At 53.9% G+C, this 16,488-nt stretch overlaps 1 protein-coding gene across 1 annotated transcript; it reads right to left on the bottom strand.

Moving 5' to 3' along the window:
* Nucleotides 1-2,596: 2,596 nt before the first annotated feature.
* Nucleotides 2,597-14,899, bottom strand: NOL6 (nucleolar protein 6). The gene is made up of 26 exons (XM_007176864.2): nucleotides 14,707-14,899; nucleotides 13,120-13,326; nucleotides 12,915-13,031; nucleotides 11,534-11,713; nucleotides 11,026-11,194; nucleotides 10,671-10,805; nucleotides 10,430-10,593; nucleotides 10,223-10,343; nucleotides 9,959-10,017; nucleotides 9,775-9,876; nucleotides 9,457-9,572; nucleotides 9,109-9,286; nucleotides 8,829-8,951; nucleotides 8,129-8,277; nucleotides 7,902-7,977; nucleotides 7,521-7,661; nucleotides 7,259-7,376; nucleotides 7,023-7,177; nucleotides 6,768-6,931; nucleotides 6,222-6,374; nucleotides 5,909-6,006; nucleotides 4,993-5,117; nucleotides 4,781-4,870; nucleotides 4,206-4,400; nucleotides 3,988-4,089; nucleotides 2,597-3,812 (listed from the first exon to the last, which is right to left on the bottom strand). Exons 1-26 carry the CDS (start codon nucleotides 14,758-14,760, stop codon nucleotides 3,663-3,665), a joined length of 3,441 nt encoding a protein of 1,146 aa, XP_007176926.2. The 5' UTR covers nucleotides 14,761-14,899; the 3' UTR covers nucleotides 2,597-3,662.
* Between the last annotated feature and the right edge of the window lie 1,589 nt (nucleotides 14,900-16,488).

Here is a 16,488-nt window from a genome sequence, read left to right as displayed (position 1 = left end):
AGCCCAATCTGACTTACTAGGTCAGGGACGGAGCAGCCCTCAGGATTTCACTGAATGTAACCTGCTGCAAGGACCCCTGGGCTTTGGGGTCTTGCTCTTTTTCTCCAAAGTAAGGAGCTGGGCAGAGGAAAACAGGGTCTTCAGCTAAAAGGATTCTGGTTTAGAGGAGGTTGTCAGATAGCACAGCCCGAAGAGAGGACCCTTTGAGAATTCACTGAATGTGACTACATAGAGAGGCTTGGGAGGTCTGACAGAACTGCGGAAACTGAAGCCCCAAGAAGGGGAAGCCTTTATTTACAGCCATTTAAATTTACAGGAAGGAATCCAGAGTTCCTGCCTCCTGAGAGCTTTTCCTCCTGACTTGCTCTTTAAAAACAGAGCAGGGCTTCCCTGGTGGCGCAGCGGTTGAGAATCTGCCTGCCAATGCAGGGGACACGGGTTCGAGCCCTGGTCTGGGAAGATCCCACATGCCGCGGAGCAACTGGGCCCGTGAGCCACAACTACTGAGCCTGCGCGTCTGGAGCTTGTGCTCCGCAACAAGAGAGGCCGCGACAGTGAGAGGCCCGCGCACCGCGATGAGGAGTGGCGCCCGCTTGCCGCAACTAGAGAAAGCCCTCGCACAGAAACGAAGACCCAACACAGCCAAAGATAAATATAAATAAATAAAAATTAAAAAAAAAAAAAACAGAGCAGATTTTGCCTTTTCCAGCAACCCAGAGCTGGAGGCAAAAACCTGCACAAGCAGACTAGTATAGACAGATATGCACACACCCCACTCCAACACACACAGAGCAGACAGATCACACCACACATCACACACAGCTTCCCGCCCCATCCATGCCTACCTGCAAACGCAGAGGCCCACGGGGGCAGACGCACGCGTGGGCGGCGCCACAACACACATCCCCCTGCACACCCTCGCTCCAGCAGGAGTTCCTCCTAGGCTCCTCCCCTTCTCTTCCCCTGAGGCTCCAGCTCCTCATGTCCCCTCTCCCCCAAGGTCATGTTAGACCACACCAGCCTCCTCACCTACTTCCCAGAGAAAATCCAAGGAAAACAGGTTGGAGCAAGCATTGAAATTGGAGCCTGGACTTCCTGCTCCCCTCACCCCCCACCCCAAGCTGGAGCAGGGAGTGCAGAAAGCATGGTGGATGTACCTCCTTGGGCTTCTGAGTCATCTGCCCTCTTCCCTTGCCACACTGAGCACCTGACAAAGCCATTATCATGGCTTTTTTTTCTTTTTCTTTTTTTTTTTTGGCTGCACCGCACGGCTTGAGGGATCTTAGCTCCCTGACCAGGGATCAAACCCATGCTCCTTGCAGTGGAAGCAGAGTCCTAAGCACTGGGCCGCCAGGGAAGTCCCTATCATGCCCCTTTTTTTTCATTCCCATTTTAAAGATGGGGAGGTTGAGCCCAGCAAGGGGAAGTGACTTGCCCAGGACCACATGGGGAGGTAGCAGGGCCAAGGCTCATTTCCCCTGATTGGGACTGGTATCTGCACTTCTTGGAACCACGAGCTTACCTGGAGGCAGATTCCACACGCTCCCTGCACTGGGGTTGTGAAGGAAGCTACGAGCCTGAAGCTGACCCTGGGATGAAACGGGATGGTTTGAAACCAGCCTGTACCCCCTGCCCCTCCCCAGAGTCCATGGAGGGACTGCCACATGTGAGGGACTAAGAAAAAGGAAAGCTGAGAAGCCAGGGACGACCACAGGGCTGGGACTGCATCCCTTGTATCTCACTGAAAATACAGCCTGGCACACTGAGGTCTGGAGTACATGAATGAATGGCACAGGGAGAGAGATGGACACAGACCTCAGTTCACACAGCCAATCAGTGTATTCCCTATACTAATTTCAACCCCAGGCCAAGCTGTCCCATGACAGTGACAGACAGGAGCTGGCATAGGTTCACAAAGACTAACAGAATTGGGACAAAATTGGAAACCAGAGTTCCCATGCGTGGCTAAGCATCTTGAGGATGAAACCAGATAGCCAGGCATCCAAGTCCCTCTACAAACACGCCCCCACCTGCCGCTGAACTTGACCTCATTCAGAAAATGAGGATAATGAGGAAAAGCAGGTACTTCATAGGGCTGGTATGATTATATGATCAACTTCCTTATGTAAGATATGGAAAATAACCAAGGGTACCTTATTAGGCAGGCACTCAATAAACCTTTTTTTTTTTTTTTTTTTTTTTTGGCTGCACTGCATGGCTTGAGTGCTTTTAGTTCCTCGACCAGGGACTGAACCCAGGCCCTCAGCTGTGAGAGCGTGGAATCCTAACCATTGGACTGCCAAGGAATTCCCAACATCAACTTTTTAATTCTCAGGCCTTTCACCATCAAAACCCTACCCATTCTAGGCAGAGATCACAAATCATGCTTCTCTTTTCCTTGAAGTCTTCTGGTGGCCTGCCCTGTCCTCGATCTGCCTGGGCCAGGTGCCCCTTCTGCACACACCTGTATCCTGCTTGGGCAGAGCACTGTACTAGGTGCCATGAAATCTGTTCAAATATGTTTCCTGCCCTCAAAGAGCTTACATTTAGGAGAGGAGGTCAAAACCATGCGGAAAAGGCAGACAAGCCAATAACATAGGGAAATTAAATGATTTAATTTTAAATCACGGTTTAAGACAAGAGAGGAGTTCATGCCACTTACGTGACTGCAAAGAGAAATGAACAGGCAGTAATTGCTCTAACGTTTCAGAGGAGAGAAAGCGCACCTTAGGCTGAGGGCGAGGAAGGGTTTAAGGAGGAGTCACTGTTTGAGCTGAGTCTGGAAAAACAGCCAGGATTAGGGAGAGGCTGCTGGAAGGGAGGTGTGGACCAGGCTGAAAGGAAGCAGCACCCCCTCCCCCAGGGCACTGGGAGCTCCTGGAGAGCAGGTCTTGGGTTCCACTCACCTCTGCCCCACCACTGCAGGAGCACAGAGCCTGAGGGGCTCAGACACCGGAGGCCAGGGCAGCAATCAGTGCTTTCTGCATCTCTCCTGGATGGGGGACCACCAGTCCCCCTCGCCCCTTCACCCACCCGGCCCCTTCCTGTCCTCTGTGCTTTTCCATGTCCCCACCCCAGGATGCAGCAGAACCAACACAGGAGGGCATTGTGCCCCTTCAATGCGGTGTATTCAGCCCACGTAGCCCCCTCTCCACTGCTCAGTGCTGGTGCTCTGTGACTCTCAGGCAGTGCCACACCTTCTCTGAGCCCCATTTAAAAGGCCTGACGATGCACCGAAGGGCATAGTGAGATCGAGGCACACATCCTGGCAGAGGGGTGGGGACAGAGCCTCAGCCCTGGGCACACAGCCTCTTCTCTGGGCTTCTGCGAGCAGCCTGGGAAGGAAAAAAATAAAAAAGGTCCAGGCCAGGCTGACAAGTAGATGGATCTCCTGGGTTCATTCAGTGTCCCCTCTGAGCTGGCTCCCAGTCCTCTTCTGGTCAGGCCCAGGGGACTCCACAGGGCACCATGGCCCCTGCCTCAATGCTGGGGCATCAGACAGAAAATTGGGACAGGGCTTTGTTGGGGATGATTCAGAATGCGCAGGCCAGCAAGCCCTCCTTAGAAGGTCCATATGCAGCAAGGGTGGTCATGGCATTGACATCTTGCTCCAGAGGTCTGCAGTCCTGTTGTCCATCTACAGCTTGCTCCTGGGCTGGAGGTCACACGGTCCACCTCTCACTTCGGGCCTCCACAGCCTGGACCAGGCCTTCGCCCAGGATGGCAAAGTCCTCCAGGATGGCTTCTACATTGGGCACCATCACCAGCTCCCCACCTTGAGACACCACCATGCGTCCCTTTGTGTTGGAGGCCTGGGAGAATCAGAGAAATGTAGACTGAGGTGTCACGAGAGGCACACGCAGAGACACCAAAACACACGTTTCACACCTGCCACCGGGCCACTCGTGGAACCACACACAGACACGCACGCCCATGTGGAACGCATGTACACACTCAGGAACAGACAACTGTCACCAGCCAGCTCACCTTTAAGGGCTGGGGCTGGAAGCTGGTGGGCTTCCAGAGGACGCCGATCACCTTTCCGCCATGCTGGTCATAGAAGAAAAGGGCCAGGTCCCCAAAGGCCTCCTAGAAAAGAGCAGGACAGAGACAAGATTACAGGTGGACACCCGAGAGCCACCTCCACGGCCCCAGCTCCACCTGGATGTCCCCTCCCCAGGGTCAGTCAGCCCTCGAGGACCTACCCTGAGCTGTGCCAGGTAGAGCTGAGGAGGATCGTAGCCCAGCACGGGCATCAGGGAGGAGGGCCCCGGCTCACTAAGCAGGCCCCGGCAGAAGGAGGCAGCGGGCGAGTCCACAGCCTGGCGGTGCCGGGGGATGTGGCGGGGAGACAGGTGGATCAGCACGTCGTACATGTCCAACGGTGGCCGGAACACTGTCTGAGGAGGGGTAGGGGGTGCTCAGCAGTGCCCACTTGGGAGCTGGGAACTGGACCACAAACCCCTCCACATGCCCACTCTGGTTCCCTCCTTCCCTTTTGTCTGACCCGCCCATTATGGGCCCAAATGCTCATTTGAAGGCAGGAACAACAAGACCCAGCTGGCGGCAGCTTGGGTCCAGCAGGAGGAGCGCAGGGTAGAAGTGCGAAGCCAGGGCCCTGATTCTCCTGCAGGCTCCCCCACTGCCAGGCGTCGTGGGCAGCTGCAACGCCTTCTCTGGATTCAGTCTCACCAAACAAGGGCCCCTAGAGCTCCAGACTTCCATGGTTCAAAGGCAGAGCCCCCAGAGCCCCTGGAGTCAGTCTGCGCCTGGGGCTTACCCTGATGTCCCCAGGACCCTGGGGATCCATTAGCTGCTTCTCTAGGACGGGCAAGGCCTCGGCTGCCAGGACCACGAGCTGGTGTAGGATCTGGGGGGCACACACACATCAGATAGGTCAGACCTGACCACAGGTCTCTCATAGCTCAGGCTGGGCCTGCTTTTTCCTTGGGGGAGAAAACCACACACTTGGGAGCAGGAACGAAATTAAACCTGGGGCGAGGGTCCATCCTGTGTCCATACAGAGCTTTTGCGATCCTGGGGGGTAATGATGACCATGACGGGGAGTTTTGTCCGGGTTGCCAGGAAGACACTGCGGATCTCCACCTGCTCCTCCGCTGCGGATGAGAGGGGGTCGGATGAGAGGGGGTCTTGGGTCAGCCTACTCCTCCCCCCAGACACCCTCTACTGCCCTGGGTCCTCCTACTGTACACTTAGCAGCTGCCCATCACAGGGATTTTCCAACATCCCCCAAATGGCAGAAGTGATGAAAGGGACACCGCACCTGCCTCAACTGGGCAGGGTGTTAAACTCCCAGCCCAGGACCAGAAGCAGAATTTTCCACTGCCTGGCACCCTAGTCTGGTTTCCAGGCCTGCACAAGCTGAGGCCTGCCCCTGGCCCCTTCCTACCCTGGGTTCCCAAACACCTGGGGAATTAGAAAGCTGATACCTTCCTCTCTGCTGGGACCAGAACCTCCTCATATTACAACCAGAAATCATCACTCACCCCCCACGCCCAAGAGGTCTGGGCCTGTATTCTAGCCTGAACCGTTCCCGGCTCCCCACCGTAAGACTTCTCACCTGGTGTTCAGAGTCCCTCTTCCTCTCTCCTCTTCCCTTCACAGCCCCCCAGGTAGCCTGCTTACCACCCCCAGTCCGCTGTGTTTCTGATCATCACGTGGGCAAACCATATCTCTACAGTCTCGGAGCTCCCTAAAGGCTTGATTTGGTCCTCTTCCTCCTTAACAATTCCCTACCCCCAGGCAGTCAGGGTCAGGAGTGGATATCCGGGATAGGGGAGGCAGAGAGAAAACCCAACAGACTGACAGGGAAAACCCTTGCCTGCCCTATTCTACAATCCACAGAGGGTAGTTCTTGCACTAGTCTGACCCTGATCCTACCACTTACCAGTGAACTCATTGTTGAGGTTGACAATTAGGGGGTTGTTCTTCCAATCAAAGGTTGCTATCAGGAAAAGGAACCGAAGGAAGCCCACCTGGGGGGAGCTGAGAGGAAGAAGTAAGCAAAGCATCTGGGGCCCAGTCACACATGCCCAGGCTCCCCACAGTCCGGAGAGCCTAGACCCCTTGGTGTGGACTGCGGGGGTTAGAACCCCTCCTGTCCCTTGGTTCAGCCACCTCTCCCATGTGGACTGAAGCATGGGGGATGAAAGCTGGCCCCAGTGGAACTTCCTGGCTAGGGGAAAGGTGGAGGGAATCACCTGGGAGGGGTGAAGGGCTCAGGGTGCAGGAAAAGGGCAGCAGCCACCAGGTCCAGGCACTCATCGGTGAGCTCCTCACCTAGGAGCTGGGCGCGCACCCACCGCTTGGCCAGCCGAGCCACACCCGAGAAGGCTGAGTGCTGCTGCTGGAGTCTGCGGGGAGAGGAGGGTAGTGGCCATGACAGTGAGGTCCTCAGGGCCCAAGAACAGTGTTTCGGCCCCGCTGCTGCTATTTACTCAACTTTACCCAACACTGGCCTCTGTGCTAATGCATTACACGTACCATCTCACATCTTCCTAATTAATACCCCAAGAGGTTGGTCCTAGCATGATTCCCATTTTACAGATGAGAAAAATAAGGTTAAGGGGAGGGGGAATCCTGCCCAAGGGACACAGCCAGTGAATTGGCAGGGCCAGGATTCTAGCACTTGCCTGACTCCAGAACTCATATCTCTAACTGGCCTTCCAGAGAGACAGATGGCCAGGAGAGCAGAATGGGGCCAGGAAAGGGTCTACAGACATAAGAGCCTGTGGGGGTGGCCATACCCATGCAAGGTGCTGGTGAGCAGGGGCAACTGCCTAGTGTCCCTCTCAAGGCGGAGGGAGGCGGGAGTGTCCCTCAAGGAGATGATCCCCTCGGGGCTCCGCATCTCCCTCAGGATCTGGGGCTCCCGCTGATAGGCCACACGAATCCGGAATACAAACCCATCCTGTTGGAAGAGGGGATGGCATGGGAGGCGGGGCACCCTGACACCCCTGTCCCCTCCCTCCCTGGGTATCCCTGCCCTACACCAGCCGAACCTTGAGGACATCGGTGTGCGTGGCCGAGGCGCGGCACTGCAGCCCATGCTGCTGCGTCAGCAGCTCTGCCAGGCGCAGCTGGAAGGCAGCCCGGACCCTCCGTATGGCCTCAGCATCCTGTGGCCACTGCCCACTGCCCTCCAGGTGACATACCACTGTGGAGAAGAGTGAGAGGCCTCAGCCTGCGGCCTGGGGTGAGAACAGTCTCTCTCACCCCCTCGCAAGAGCTCCCTCACCAGTCATGGGCTCCACGTAGGCTGGACAGGGCTTGTCAGGCCGGGGCAACAGCGAGGCCCGCTCTCGCAGCTGTTCATAGAAGGAGTAGGCTGGCCGGACTGCGGTTGGTGGGAACACCTATGGAAGAAGCGGGGCTGAGGAAGAGGCCTGGGACTGGGAGGGAGTGCCCAGAGTCAAGAAGCTGGAAGGGAGACTACTGGGTGAGTGGAGCAGAGGTGGGTGTCACCAAGCAGAAAGAGCTCCCTGCCCCTTGCGCCTCACCTCAGTGTAGCGCAGCACTGGGTGAGCTCCCTGCACGGCAGACACGGTCAGCGGCAGACCTTCCAGTCCCCACAGCAAGCGGCTGAGGTCATCGTAGCAACGCACCGCAGCTGCCAGGGCCTCCTCACCCGTGCTGGAGGTCTGAGAGGGAAAAGAAAGACAGGAGGGCACGACCTTTCAGAAGAGCCCGACCACCTGGGATACAGCCATGGCTCAGGCTGCTGCTGCAGAGCCAGAGGGCCCCCTGGGGGACGCTCTGGGAAGTGCAGCCTGCCTAAGGTGGGGCTCTCCACCCCCATCCGCACCCCGCAAATCCAGCCACACAGACTGCTTACTCTACAGTCCCTAGCCTTAACCCAAGCCCTGAACCAGGGTCCTTACCTCTTTCAGGCCTTGAATCAGTGCATCCAGGAGGCCCCCCGTATAGTGGACACAGGTATCTGGGATGTCAGCATGGCTAGAAAAGGGGCACAGGCACAGTGTGGGCACTGGGGGCCATGCCGAGAGCTACTGGATGTGGGCTGCTCACCCCAAAAGCTTGGGCCAGACCCTCCTAAAAGGCTCCCTGGCCCATGGCTGCCTCCCAGGATTCAGATGCTAACACTCACAGTGTTAAGAGATGAGTGACCACCTGGTGGGGAATAAGGCGCTTCTGGGCCATAGAGGCTGCCTCCCAGACCACAGCTTCCCGAATGGCTCCATCCTGGAAACGCCGAAGCTCGGAGCGAGATCCCCAGAACTGGCGGAAGTCAGCAGCCTGGGAACAGGAAAGGGGTAGTGGTAGAGATCAACAGAGAAGGGCTCTGTCAGAAATCTCCCAACAGGGGACTTCCCTGGTGGCCCAGTGGTAAAGAATCTGCTGTACAAGGCAGGGGACGTGGGTTCAGTCCCTGGTCGGGGAAATAAGATGCCACATGCCGCGGGGCAACTAAGCCCGTGCGCCACAACTACAGAGCTCGCGTGCCTCAACGAGAGAGACTGCGTGCCGCAAACTACAGAGCCCACGCGCCCTGGAGCCTGAACGCCACAACTAGGGAGAAAAAACCCACACGCCACAACTAGGGAGAAGCCCGTGAGCCGCAATGAAAGATCCTGCATGCCTCAACAAAGATCCTGCGTGCCGCAACTAAGACCCGATGCAGCCAAAAATAAACTAACTAAATAGATAATAAATAAATCTTGTAAAAAAGAGAAAAAAGAGAGAAGTCTCCTGACAGGCCTCAATCCAGGTGGCATGAGGACGGTCCACTCCACTCCTTCCAATGCAAGACAGGACCAAATCACCCCTCAGACTCCAGGGCTCCTCACCTCAGGCTGGTCAGCCTCTGGACCCAGCTCGAGAACACTGGTCAGCCCCTCAGGCCGGAGGAGCAATCCCAGGGTCAGGACCCCGGAGTCTCTGTGCTTTGGTGGATCCTGGCTGATGTCCCACTGTAGGATGTAGAAAGGCTGAGCTCAATCCAAGCATCCCACAGCTTGGTCTGGAAACCCACTTTCTAGTGAGAGGGATGGTGTGTCTTTTGTATCCCTTGGGACCCTGGGTCCAACCCCCTCGGTCCCACAAACTCCCCAACCAACACCATCTCACCTCTGAGACTGGGGGCCGAGAGTGGGCCAGCAGGTGCAGCCGGGACCCCAGGCCCTGCTCCAGAAGGGTGATTAGTGGGCCCAGAGCAGCTGAGACATAGTCCCCACCATGATCCTGCAGCTCTGGCCACAGCTTTAGTCGGTGACACGCTGCCTGCAGGCGACTCAGTGGACGGAGACTGGGGGGGCAGAGAGGGACAATGAGGGGGAATCAGGTACTGCTGGCCCCAAGTATCACCACACCCACCACCAGGATGATCTATCTGAGCACCTGCCTGAGGACCTTTGCCCCATCACTAGCTCCAGGGACACAGGACTCACTGGCATATCCTGGCACCCCAAAACTTACTGTAGTATGTGGTCAAAAGCCCGGATCATGGGTTTGGGAGTCATCAACAGCAGCTGGAACCCATCATCAGCTTTGCTGTCCAGTAACACCATAGACAGCCGTGCCTCGTGCTGCACCTGGGGCCACAGAGTAAGGAGGGAACTCCCACGTGAGACCACCAGCACTGCACCCCTCCCCTCACGGAACACAGGGCCCAGACCCAGAGATGCGCCTGACCGAAGGTCTCTGGAGAGGAGTTTCTGGGGTTCTGGTGCTGGCAGAAGGGACAGGGTCTGGGCTGGGACATCTGGGGAAGCCAGGAGTGGGCGACACCTGTACCTGGTGGCAAGTGGAGGCAGTGACATCAGCACAGAGGTTGAGACGGCCTGAGGAGTCCAGGAAAACAACAGGGAAGGCCTGGTGGAAGTCAGCCAGGGCCAGCTGGGAGGGGGAGAGAGAAGCCAGTCAGGGCTGGGCCTTAACTTCAGGACGTCTTGCCCAGACTCAGCACTGCCCTACTCACCAGGGAAGGATCTGAGCTGAAGCACAAACTGATCCCGTTGACCGTCAGATCTGTACTGGCTGAAATGAGCCAGAGAAGATGGGTATATCAGAAGGTATCCCCCTCCCTAGGGACCCAGCCCTCGTGACACCCACTCTCCGGACAGGTGGCTGCAACTGCCTGCTTCTGGGATTTGGTTTGCTCATCTGTCTGAGGACCAGAGACCGAATGATCCCTGATGGGTATGAGTGGGGCCCTTGGCCTTTCGAAGTCCAGCCGCCTCACCCAGAAACTGCAAGGTGCTTCTCAGGACCTGGTAGCCGCTCATGGTGGTATGGATCTTGTGTGTAGACACAAGGAAGGCAACCAGCATGGAGACAAGGAACCCACTGAATCCTCCCAGGCCCTGAGGGAGAGACGGAGGGAAAGGCCGGAGCTCAGAGCCAACCCACCACTCAGTGAGGCAGGGAAGCTGGGCCACTCCCCACTCACCTTGTCCAGTTCCCGCTGCCGCAGCCAGACCTTCAGAAGTGCCACACCATCCTTCAGCCCCGAGGCTGAGCCCAGCACGGTTGATAGCAGCTGTGCATGGGACTCAAGGGCTGTGTCCTGCAGGACCCATGTGTTATAGTGGGGGGTGGGGGGCTCTGGGCTACCTGTGGGAGGAAAGGGGAAGTCATGAGAGGAGAAGTCCCTGCAACACCCTTCCCTCCAACTCCACCTTGATACTCACCATCCCCTGAAGGACTCTGCCCTCGGTACCAGGCAGTGCGCACATTGTTCTTGGACGGCAGCAGGCGGCACGGGCGGAAGAAGTCAGGTGGAGGGCATGGATGCAGACGGACAGTGACCAGACGCTCATCCTTCCCTGGGGGGAGATGGGAGATGCGGAGACCCTGCAGCCCCCTGGAGCCGGAGGAGTCCCTGTACCACCCGCACCGTCCCCCACCCCGCCCCATTTGAGGGCCTTACACCTTTCCCCTCAAACTTGAGGCCCAAGCCTCTCACCTTGGACTTGAGGCCCCAGTTCCTCCCCCACTGGATTTGTCACCCCATACGGTGCCCTCCACCTGGTATATGCCTCCTACCATGCGGCCGCAGCAGCAGCGAGGGTTTCAGGTGGCAGCCATTGGTGTAGGAAAAGCGAACACTGCCAAAGAGTGGGTCTTGGGACAGGTGGTGAGCCAAGTGGGCCAGGTAGAGGGCACGCTTGCGGAAGTAGCGCTGGTTCAGCCCATCCTTGTCCTGTAGGATCTCCTGGAGGGGGTCAGGAGAAGAGAGAGACGGCCAGTCACTTAAGCCCTTGTTGTTGGAGAACTTGGGGGCCAAGACGAAGCCAAGGTCAAAGCTTGGCAACCCCATCTGCTGGCCAGGATGCTTAAGCCAAGGCTAGCAATACCACAACTCAGGTGAGGAAGACAAAGTTCCAAATGGCAAATCTAAGCTCCCTCAGGACAACTGCAGTGGTCTGTTCTTTGGATTTAGAATTCAGATTTCAATGCTCTGGCAAGTGAGAGGTGGGAAAAAGAGAGGGATCAAGGGATTTGTAGGTGGTGAAATGGCAGACCTCTCCATTCCCCAAACTCTGAACCTCACCCTGGGCATGGTCAATGCCACATCCACATTGATGTCCGGCCGGATGCAGGTGCCCAGAAGGTAACTGCCCACAACAGTGACCTGGGCTGGGGGCAGGAAGCGGAAACAGCCCTTCACAGTATAGGGCACTTGGTGGAGGGGGACTCGAACCCCACCCCGGAGCCATGCCTGGTTGGTCAGCTGTGGGGACAGAGACAGTGACACGTATTAACTTGATTGCCTTCCTAACATGTCCCCTTGATGTCTAGGAGACATCTCAAATTCAACATGTCAAAATGTTTGAAACCAAACTTCTGATCTTCCTATAAACATGTCTTCCCCATTAAAACAACTCCATACTAGTTGCTCAAGCTAAAAACATTTAAATCACCTTGACTCATCTCTGTTAAGAACACTCATTTCACTTTCAAAAGGTATCCAGACACTGACCACTTCTCTACTCTACCCTAGTCTGAGCAATTTTTCAGTGGATCATTGTACAATAGGTTTCTAACTAGTCTCCCTGATTTCACCTTTGTCCCCCTGCATTCTACTCTTAACACAAAAACCTGGGTGAACTTTTTAATACTGAAGTTAGATCACAAACAAAATGCCTGCAATTATTCCCCATCTTATCCAGAGCAACAGCGAAAGTACTTGTTTTGGTGCAAAAGGCCCTGCATGATATGCCCCCTTCCTCCATAACCTTTCTGAACTTACCTCCTTCTATCTTCCCCTCATTCATTCCAAGGAATGTACCAGACCTATTCTTTTTTTTTTTTTAATTTTTTAGTTTAACTTTATTTATTTTTTTATACAGCAGGTTCTTATTAGTTATCCATTTTATACATATTAGTGTATATATGTCAATCCCAATCTCCCAATTCATCATACCAGACCTATTCTTGCCTTTGAACATTTGTGTTGGCTATTTTCCCTTCCTGGAATGCTCTTCTTCCCTTAGATATCTATATAGCTGACTCACTTCCTTCACACAAATGTCACTTCAATAAGGCCTACCTCAGCCACGCTATTTAAAGTTGCCAACCACTCTCATCCTCTGATATTCCCATAATCCCCTTACCTTGCCCTTCTTCCTTTTTCCATACTACTTACCACCTTCTAACACTGCCATACAGTTTACTTGTCGTGTTCATTATCTATCGTCCATAAGTCTAACACTAGAACATAGGCTGCTTTGTTCACGGATGTACCCTAAGAACACAACAACTGCAAGGCACGGAAGTGTTTGCTAAATGAATGAACACATAATTGACTGCACTCCTAGCTGAGACTCCTGGCAGTGAGAATGAGCTCCCTAGCACCCCATCCCCTTCAGAGAATAGCAAGGTCCCTAAGGACCTCTTCTGGGCTTTCCAGTTCCCTCCACTACCTGCCTTACCTCTGTCTCAGGGGTTGAGGGCACCCTCATGATCCGCTGGTTGACCTTCCGTAGGAAAGCATCAATCCGCTCTTTCTTCTTCTCTGACAGCCTCACTTCCTTCAGTAGCTCCTCTACCTGTAAGAAGTGGCAGGGGTGAGTAGTACTTCAGCCTCAGGGTCTCAGGCCCACCTCTCTAACCCAAGCCCCAACCACCCAATGGTACCTGTAAACGAAGCAAGCTGGAATGGAACAGACTCTCGGTCTCCCGAAGGCGATTCAGCTCCTCATTGGTAGGCTCCTTGTACAGTTCTGCCCGGCTGAGCTTCACGGGCTGCAGGAGGCCCTCCGCTGGAGAACCAGCCACCGAACGCTTCTTTGAGGATTCCTTCTTCCCCTCCTTGCCTGTGCCTTCCAGAGCTGACGCCATCACCTGTGGCCAAGGAGAGGGAGAAGCCAGGGTGACATCACAGATATCTAGCATCCACTGCCTGATGTGCCACCATGACAGGATGTGGGTAAAGGCTTTACCTGCTCCTGGTCTCTCTTGAATAGGAGTCAGATTGTGTAAAACTCAGAGTAATTTTTACTTAAAAGAACACTGGGCTTCCCTGGTGGCGCAGTGGTTGAGGGTCTGCCTGCTAATGCAGGGGACACGGGTTCGAGCCCTGGTCCGGGAAGATCCCACATGCCGCAGAGCAACTAGGCCCGTGAGCCACAACTACTGAGCCTGCGCGTCTGGAGCCTGTGCTCCGCAACAAGAGAGGCCGCCATAGTGAGAGGCCCGCGCACCGCGATGAGGAGTGGCCCCCGCTCGCCACAACTGGAGAAAGCCCTCGCACAGAAACGAAGACCCAACACAGCAAAAAATAAATAATAAATCAAAATCAAAAAAAAAAAAAAGAACATTACTGAGCTCTATACTGAAAACTCCTTGAGTTGAGGGTTCCCCATCTACCTGACAGCACAAGTTGCTAGGGGTAGTAGCTGACTGGGCCATTGCCCAAGCCATGCCTCAGGTCCTTGTAAGTACCAGGAGCTTCCTCTTCTGCTGGGTTAATCCTGGGACTTTGCAAATGCCATCTCCACTCTTGCTCTATCCAAATCCTGCCAGGTTACACACATACACACACACACACACACACACACACACCCTGCCCCAGCAAGCCCTGACTATAAACTATATAAGTATACATTAAGTACTCAATGATGGAAGAGCCTACTGACTTTGAAGGACACACTCAGTGAATCATCCAATCCTCACAATAATCCTAGCAGAAAACGGACACCCGAACGAAGCCCAGTGAGCTAGAGGGTCCAGTTGGTATGCCTAAACTGTGAGCAGGCTTCAAACCCTGGGCTGCGGGATCCCAAACCTTCTCCCCTACAGCCCTGGGCCCCGTCCCCCTCCACGATCCCACACCCTGGAGAGCATTACTGTAGCGCTCCAGGAGCGCCACCACGTGGAGAGCACAAAACTAGACACAAGAGGGAAGAAGGTCCCGTCCAACCTCCAGGAGGACTTCGTCAGGGAAAAGACCCAAGCCGCAGAAGGGGGTGGGGTTTTTTTCAGTTTCAAGGTGTAGAGCTAGCGAACAAAGAGAAGCTCAATTGGCTTTACTATTTCCATCCGGATAATGCCAAGTTCCATCTCCCTTAGCAAGCTCTGATTGTCTCGGTACCCTGGGCTGGAAGCATCAGGGGAAATGGGGCTCTTCCAGAAGGGACCGTTCTCGTGCCCTCGCTAGAGAGCTGTTAGGTTCTGCCATCTCCGACACGTTGCGCATTCCTTCCTCCCAGATGGCTCACCCACCTCCGGCTCCCCAGCAGTTCCGCGATGCTGCGCTCCCGCATGTGCGGGGCCCATCCCTCCCGTACTGCTCCCGCACTTCGGGTTTAAAGTCCACTTGCTCTGCACAACTTCTTCCCACGTTGACAGAAATGCCCAAACAGCGGCAGTTATGCAGCCCAGAGCGACAGCCTTGCTGCGGAGAGCGGAAGCTAGCCTCGTGGCACAGAACTCCACCCAGTTCAAGAGCCATTGGGTGAGTGCCCGACGAGTCGCTCGTCATTGGTTTCTGTCACTCTCCAGGACCGCCCATTATGGGGGAGGGGCCAAATAGGGTTCTCCCATTTACGGCCTCCTTGCGACGCCAGGCCTGAAGCCTGCCCTTAGCTTGGCGGTCGCTTCCTTTTCCTCACTTCCTCCGTTTGGGTCGAAAGGGGAAGGGCGGGGCTAGATTGGGCTCTCTGGGGAGGGTTTGTTTACTTACGCCAGTGAGTCCTTTTCTTTTCTCATCTTATCAATTAACCAATCTCGTCAGTTCTACTTCCAAAGTATATCTTGAGTTTATTCACTCTACTCTGTATTTGCTGCCGAGTTTGGTGCGCATCACATCATCTTGTGCCTAGAATAATGTAACAGCTTTTTTCCAGTTTATTACATTTTCCAAATCTACTGAAACGTTGCAATAATATTATGATGAACGCCCATATACCCTTCACCTACCTATCATAACTTAGTGTTGATGTTTTGCCAAATTTGTTTTGTCTTTATGGTTTTTTTAGAAGCCTGAGTTTTACTTGTTTGTTTAATATTTATTTATTTATTTGGCTGCATCGGGTCTTAGTTGTGGCAGGCGGGATCTTCCTTGCGGCATGTGGGATCTTTCTTTGTGGCGCACAGGCTCTCTAGTTGTGGCGTGCGGGCTCTAGAGCACACGGGCTCAGTAGCTGCGTGGCACCATTTGAGAATCAAATGGTTCTGAAAAACCATGCCTAAGTACTTTGGCCTGTGTCTACCAAGAATAAGGACTATCTCTTATGTAGTCATAATTCAATTATAAAATTCAGGAAATTTAACCTTGATTCAATGCCATTATATAAAGTCCATATTCAAATTTTGCAATTATCCCAATAATAACCTTACATAGTAGCATTTTATTTCCAGGTGCAAGATCAGGCATCTTTTTAGTCATTATGTTTCTTTTCTCTCTCTTAATCTGGAACATTTTCTGAGCTCTCCCTTTTTTGTTTTTTGTGGGGGTTTTTTGTTGTTGTTTTTTTTGACAACAGTTTTGAGGAATATAGGACAGTTTCATTTAATAACTTTTTCTTTTAATCTTTTTTATTGAAGTACAATACACATATAGAAAAATTCACATATCTCAAGGATACAGCTTGGATATTCACAAACCAAACATACACATGTAATCAGCTCCCAGAAAAAAAAAAAAGCAGAACATTTCCTGCACCTTGCCAATCTCCCTTCATTCTGCCGTCTAGTCACTGCCCCCCAACAGTAACCACTATCCCAACTTCTAATAGCATAGGATATTTTATGCAATGGCTTTTAAAGGAATTTTCACAAAAGTGGTCTTGTCCTTCTTCAATCCATTCCACATGGTTACCAGAATGAGTATTCTGCAACTAAAATCCTATCATGCCACTCTCCTTTTAAAAACTCATCAGTGGCTCCCAATTGCACTTAGAATGAAATACAGACTTCTACAAGGCCATGATCAATATATTCTCTCACTTGCTGGCCCATCCTTTTTCTTGACACTCCACCCCTTGCTCGCTGAGCTCCAGCAAC

Source organism: Balaenoptera acutorostrata, chromosome 6 (genome assembly GCF_949987535.1).
Source record: "Balaenoptera acutorostrata chromosome 6, mBalAcu1.1, whole genome shotgun sequence".
NCBI lineage: Eukaryota > Metazoa > Chordata > Mammalia > Artiodactyla > Balaenopteridae > Balaenoptera > Balaenoptera acutorostrata.
The sequence above is the reverse complement of the archived record's forward strand: the minus strand, read 5'-3'. Positions and strand labels throughout refer to the sequence as shown.

What these genes read in the sequence shown, in the direction of transcription:
- NOL6 (XM_007176864.2), bottom strand. Translation starts at nt 14,760, where the DNA reads ATGGGCCCCGCACATGCGGGAGCGCAGCATCGCGGAACTGCTGGGGAG. An exon ending in TCAGCTCAGATCCTTCCCTG is followed by an intron (nt 9,877 to 9,958) that starts GTGAGTAGGGCA and finishes TCCCCCTCCCAG; the next exon opens with CTGGCCCTGGCTGACTTCCA. An exon ending in AGGATGGACCCTCGCCCCAG is followed by an intron (nt 4,871 to 4,992) that starts GTTTAATTTCGT and finishes TGTGCCCCCCAG; the next exon opens with ATCCTACACCAGCTCGTGGT.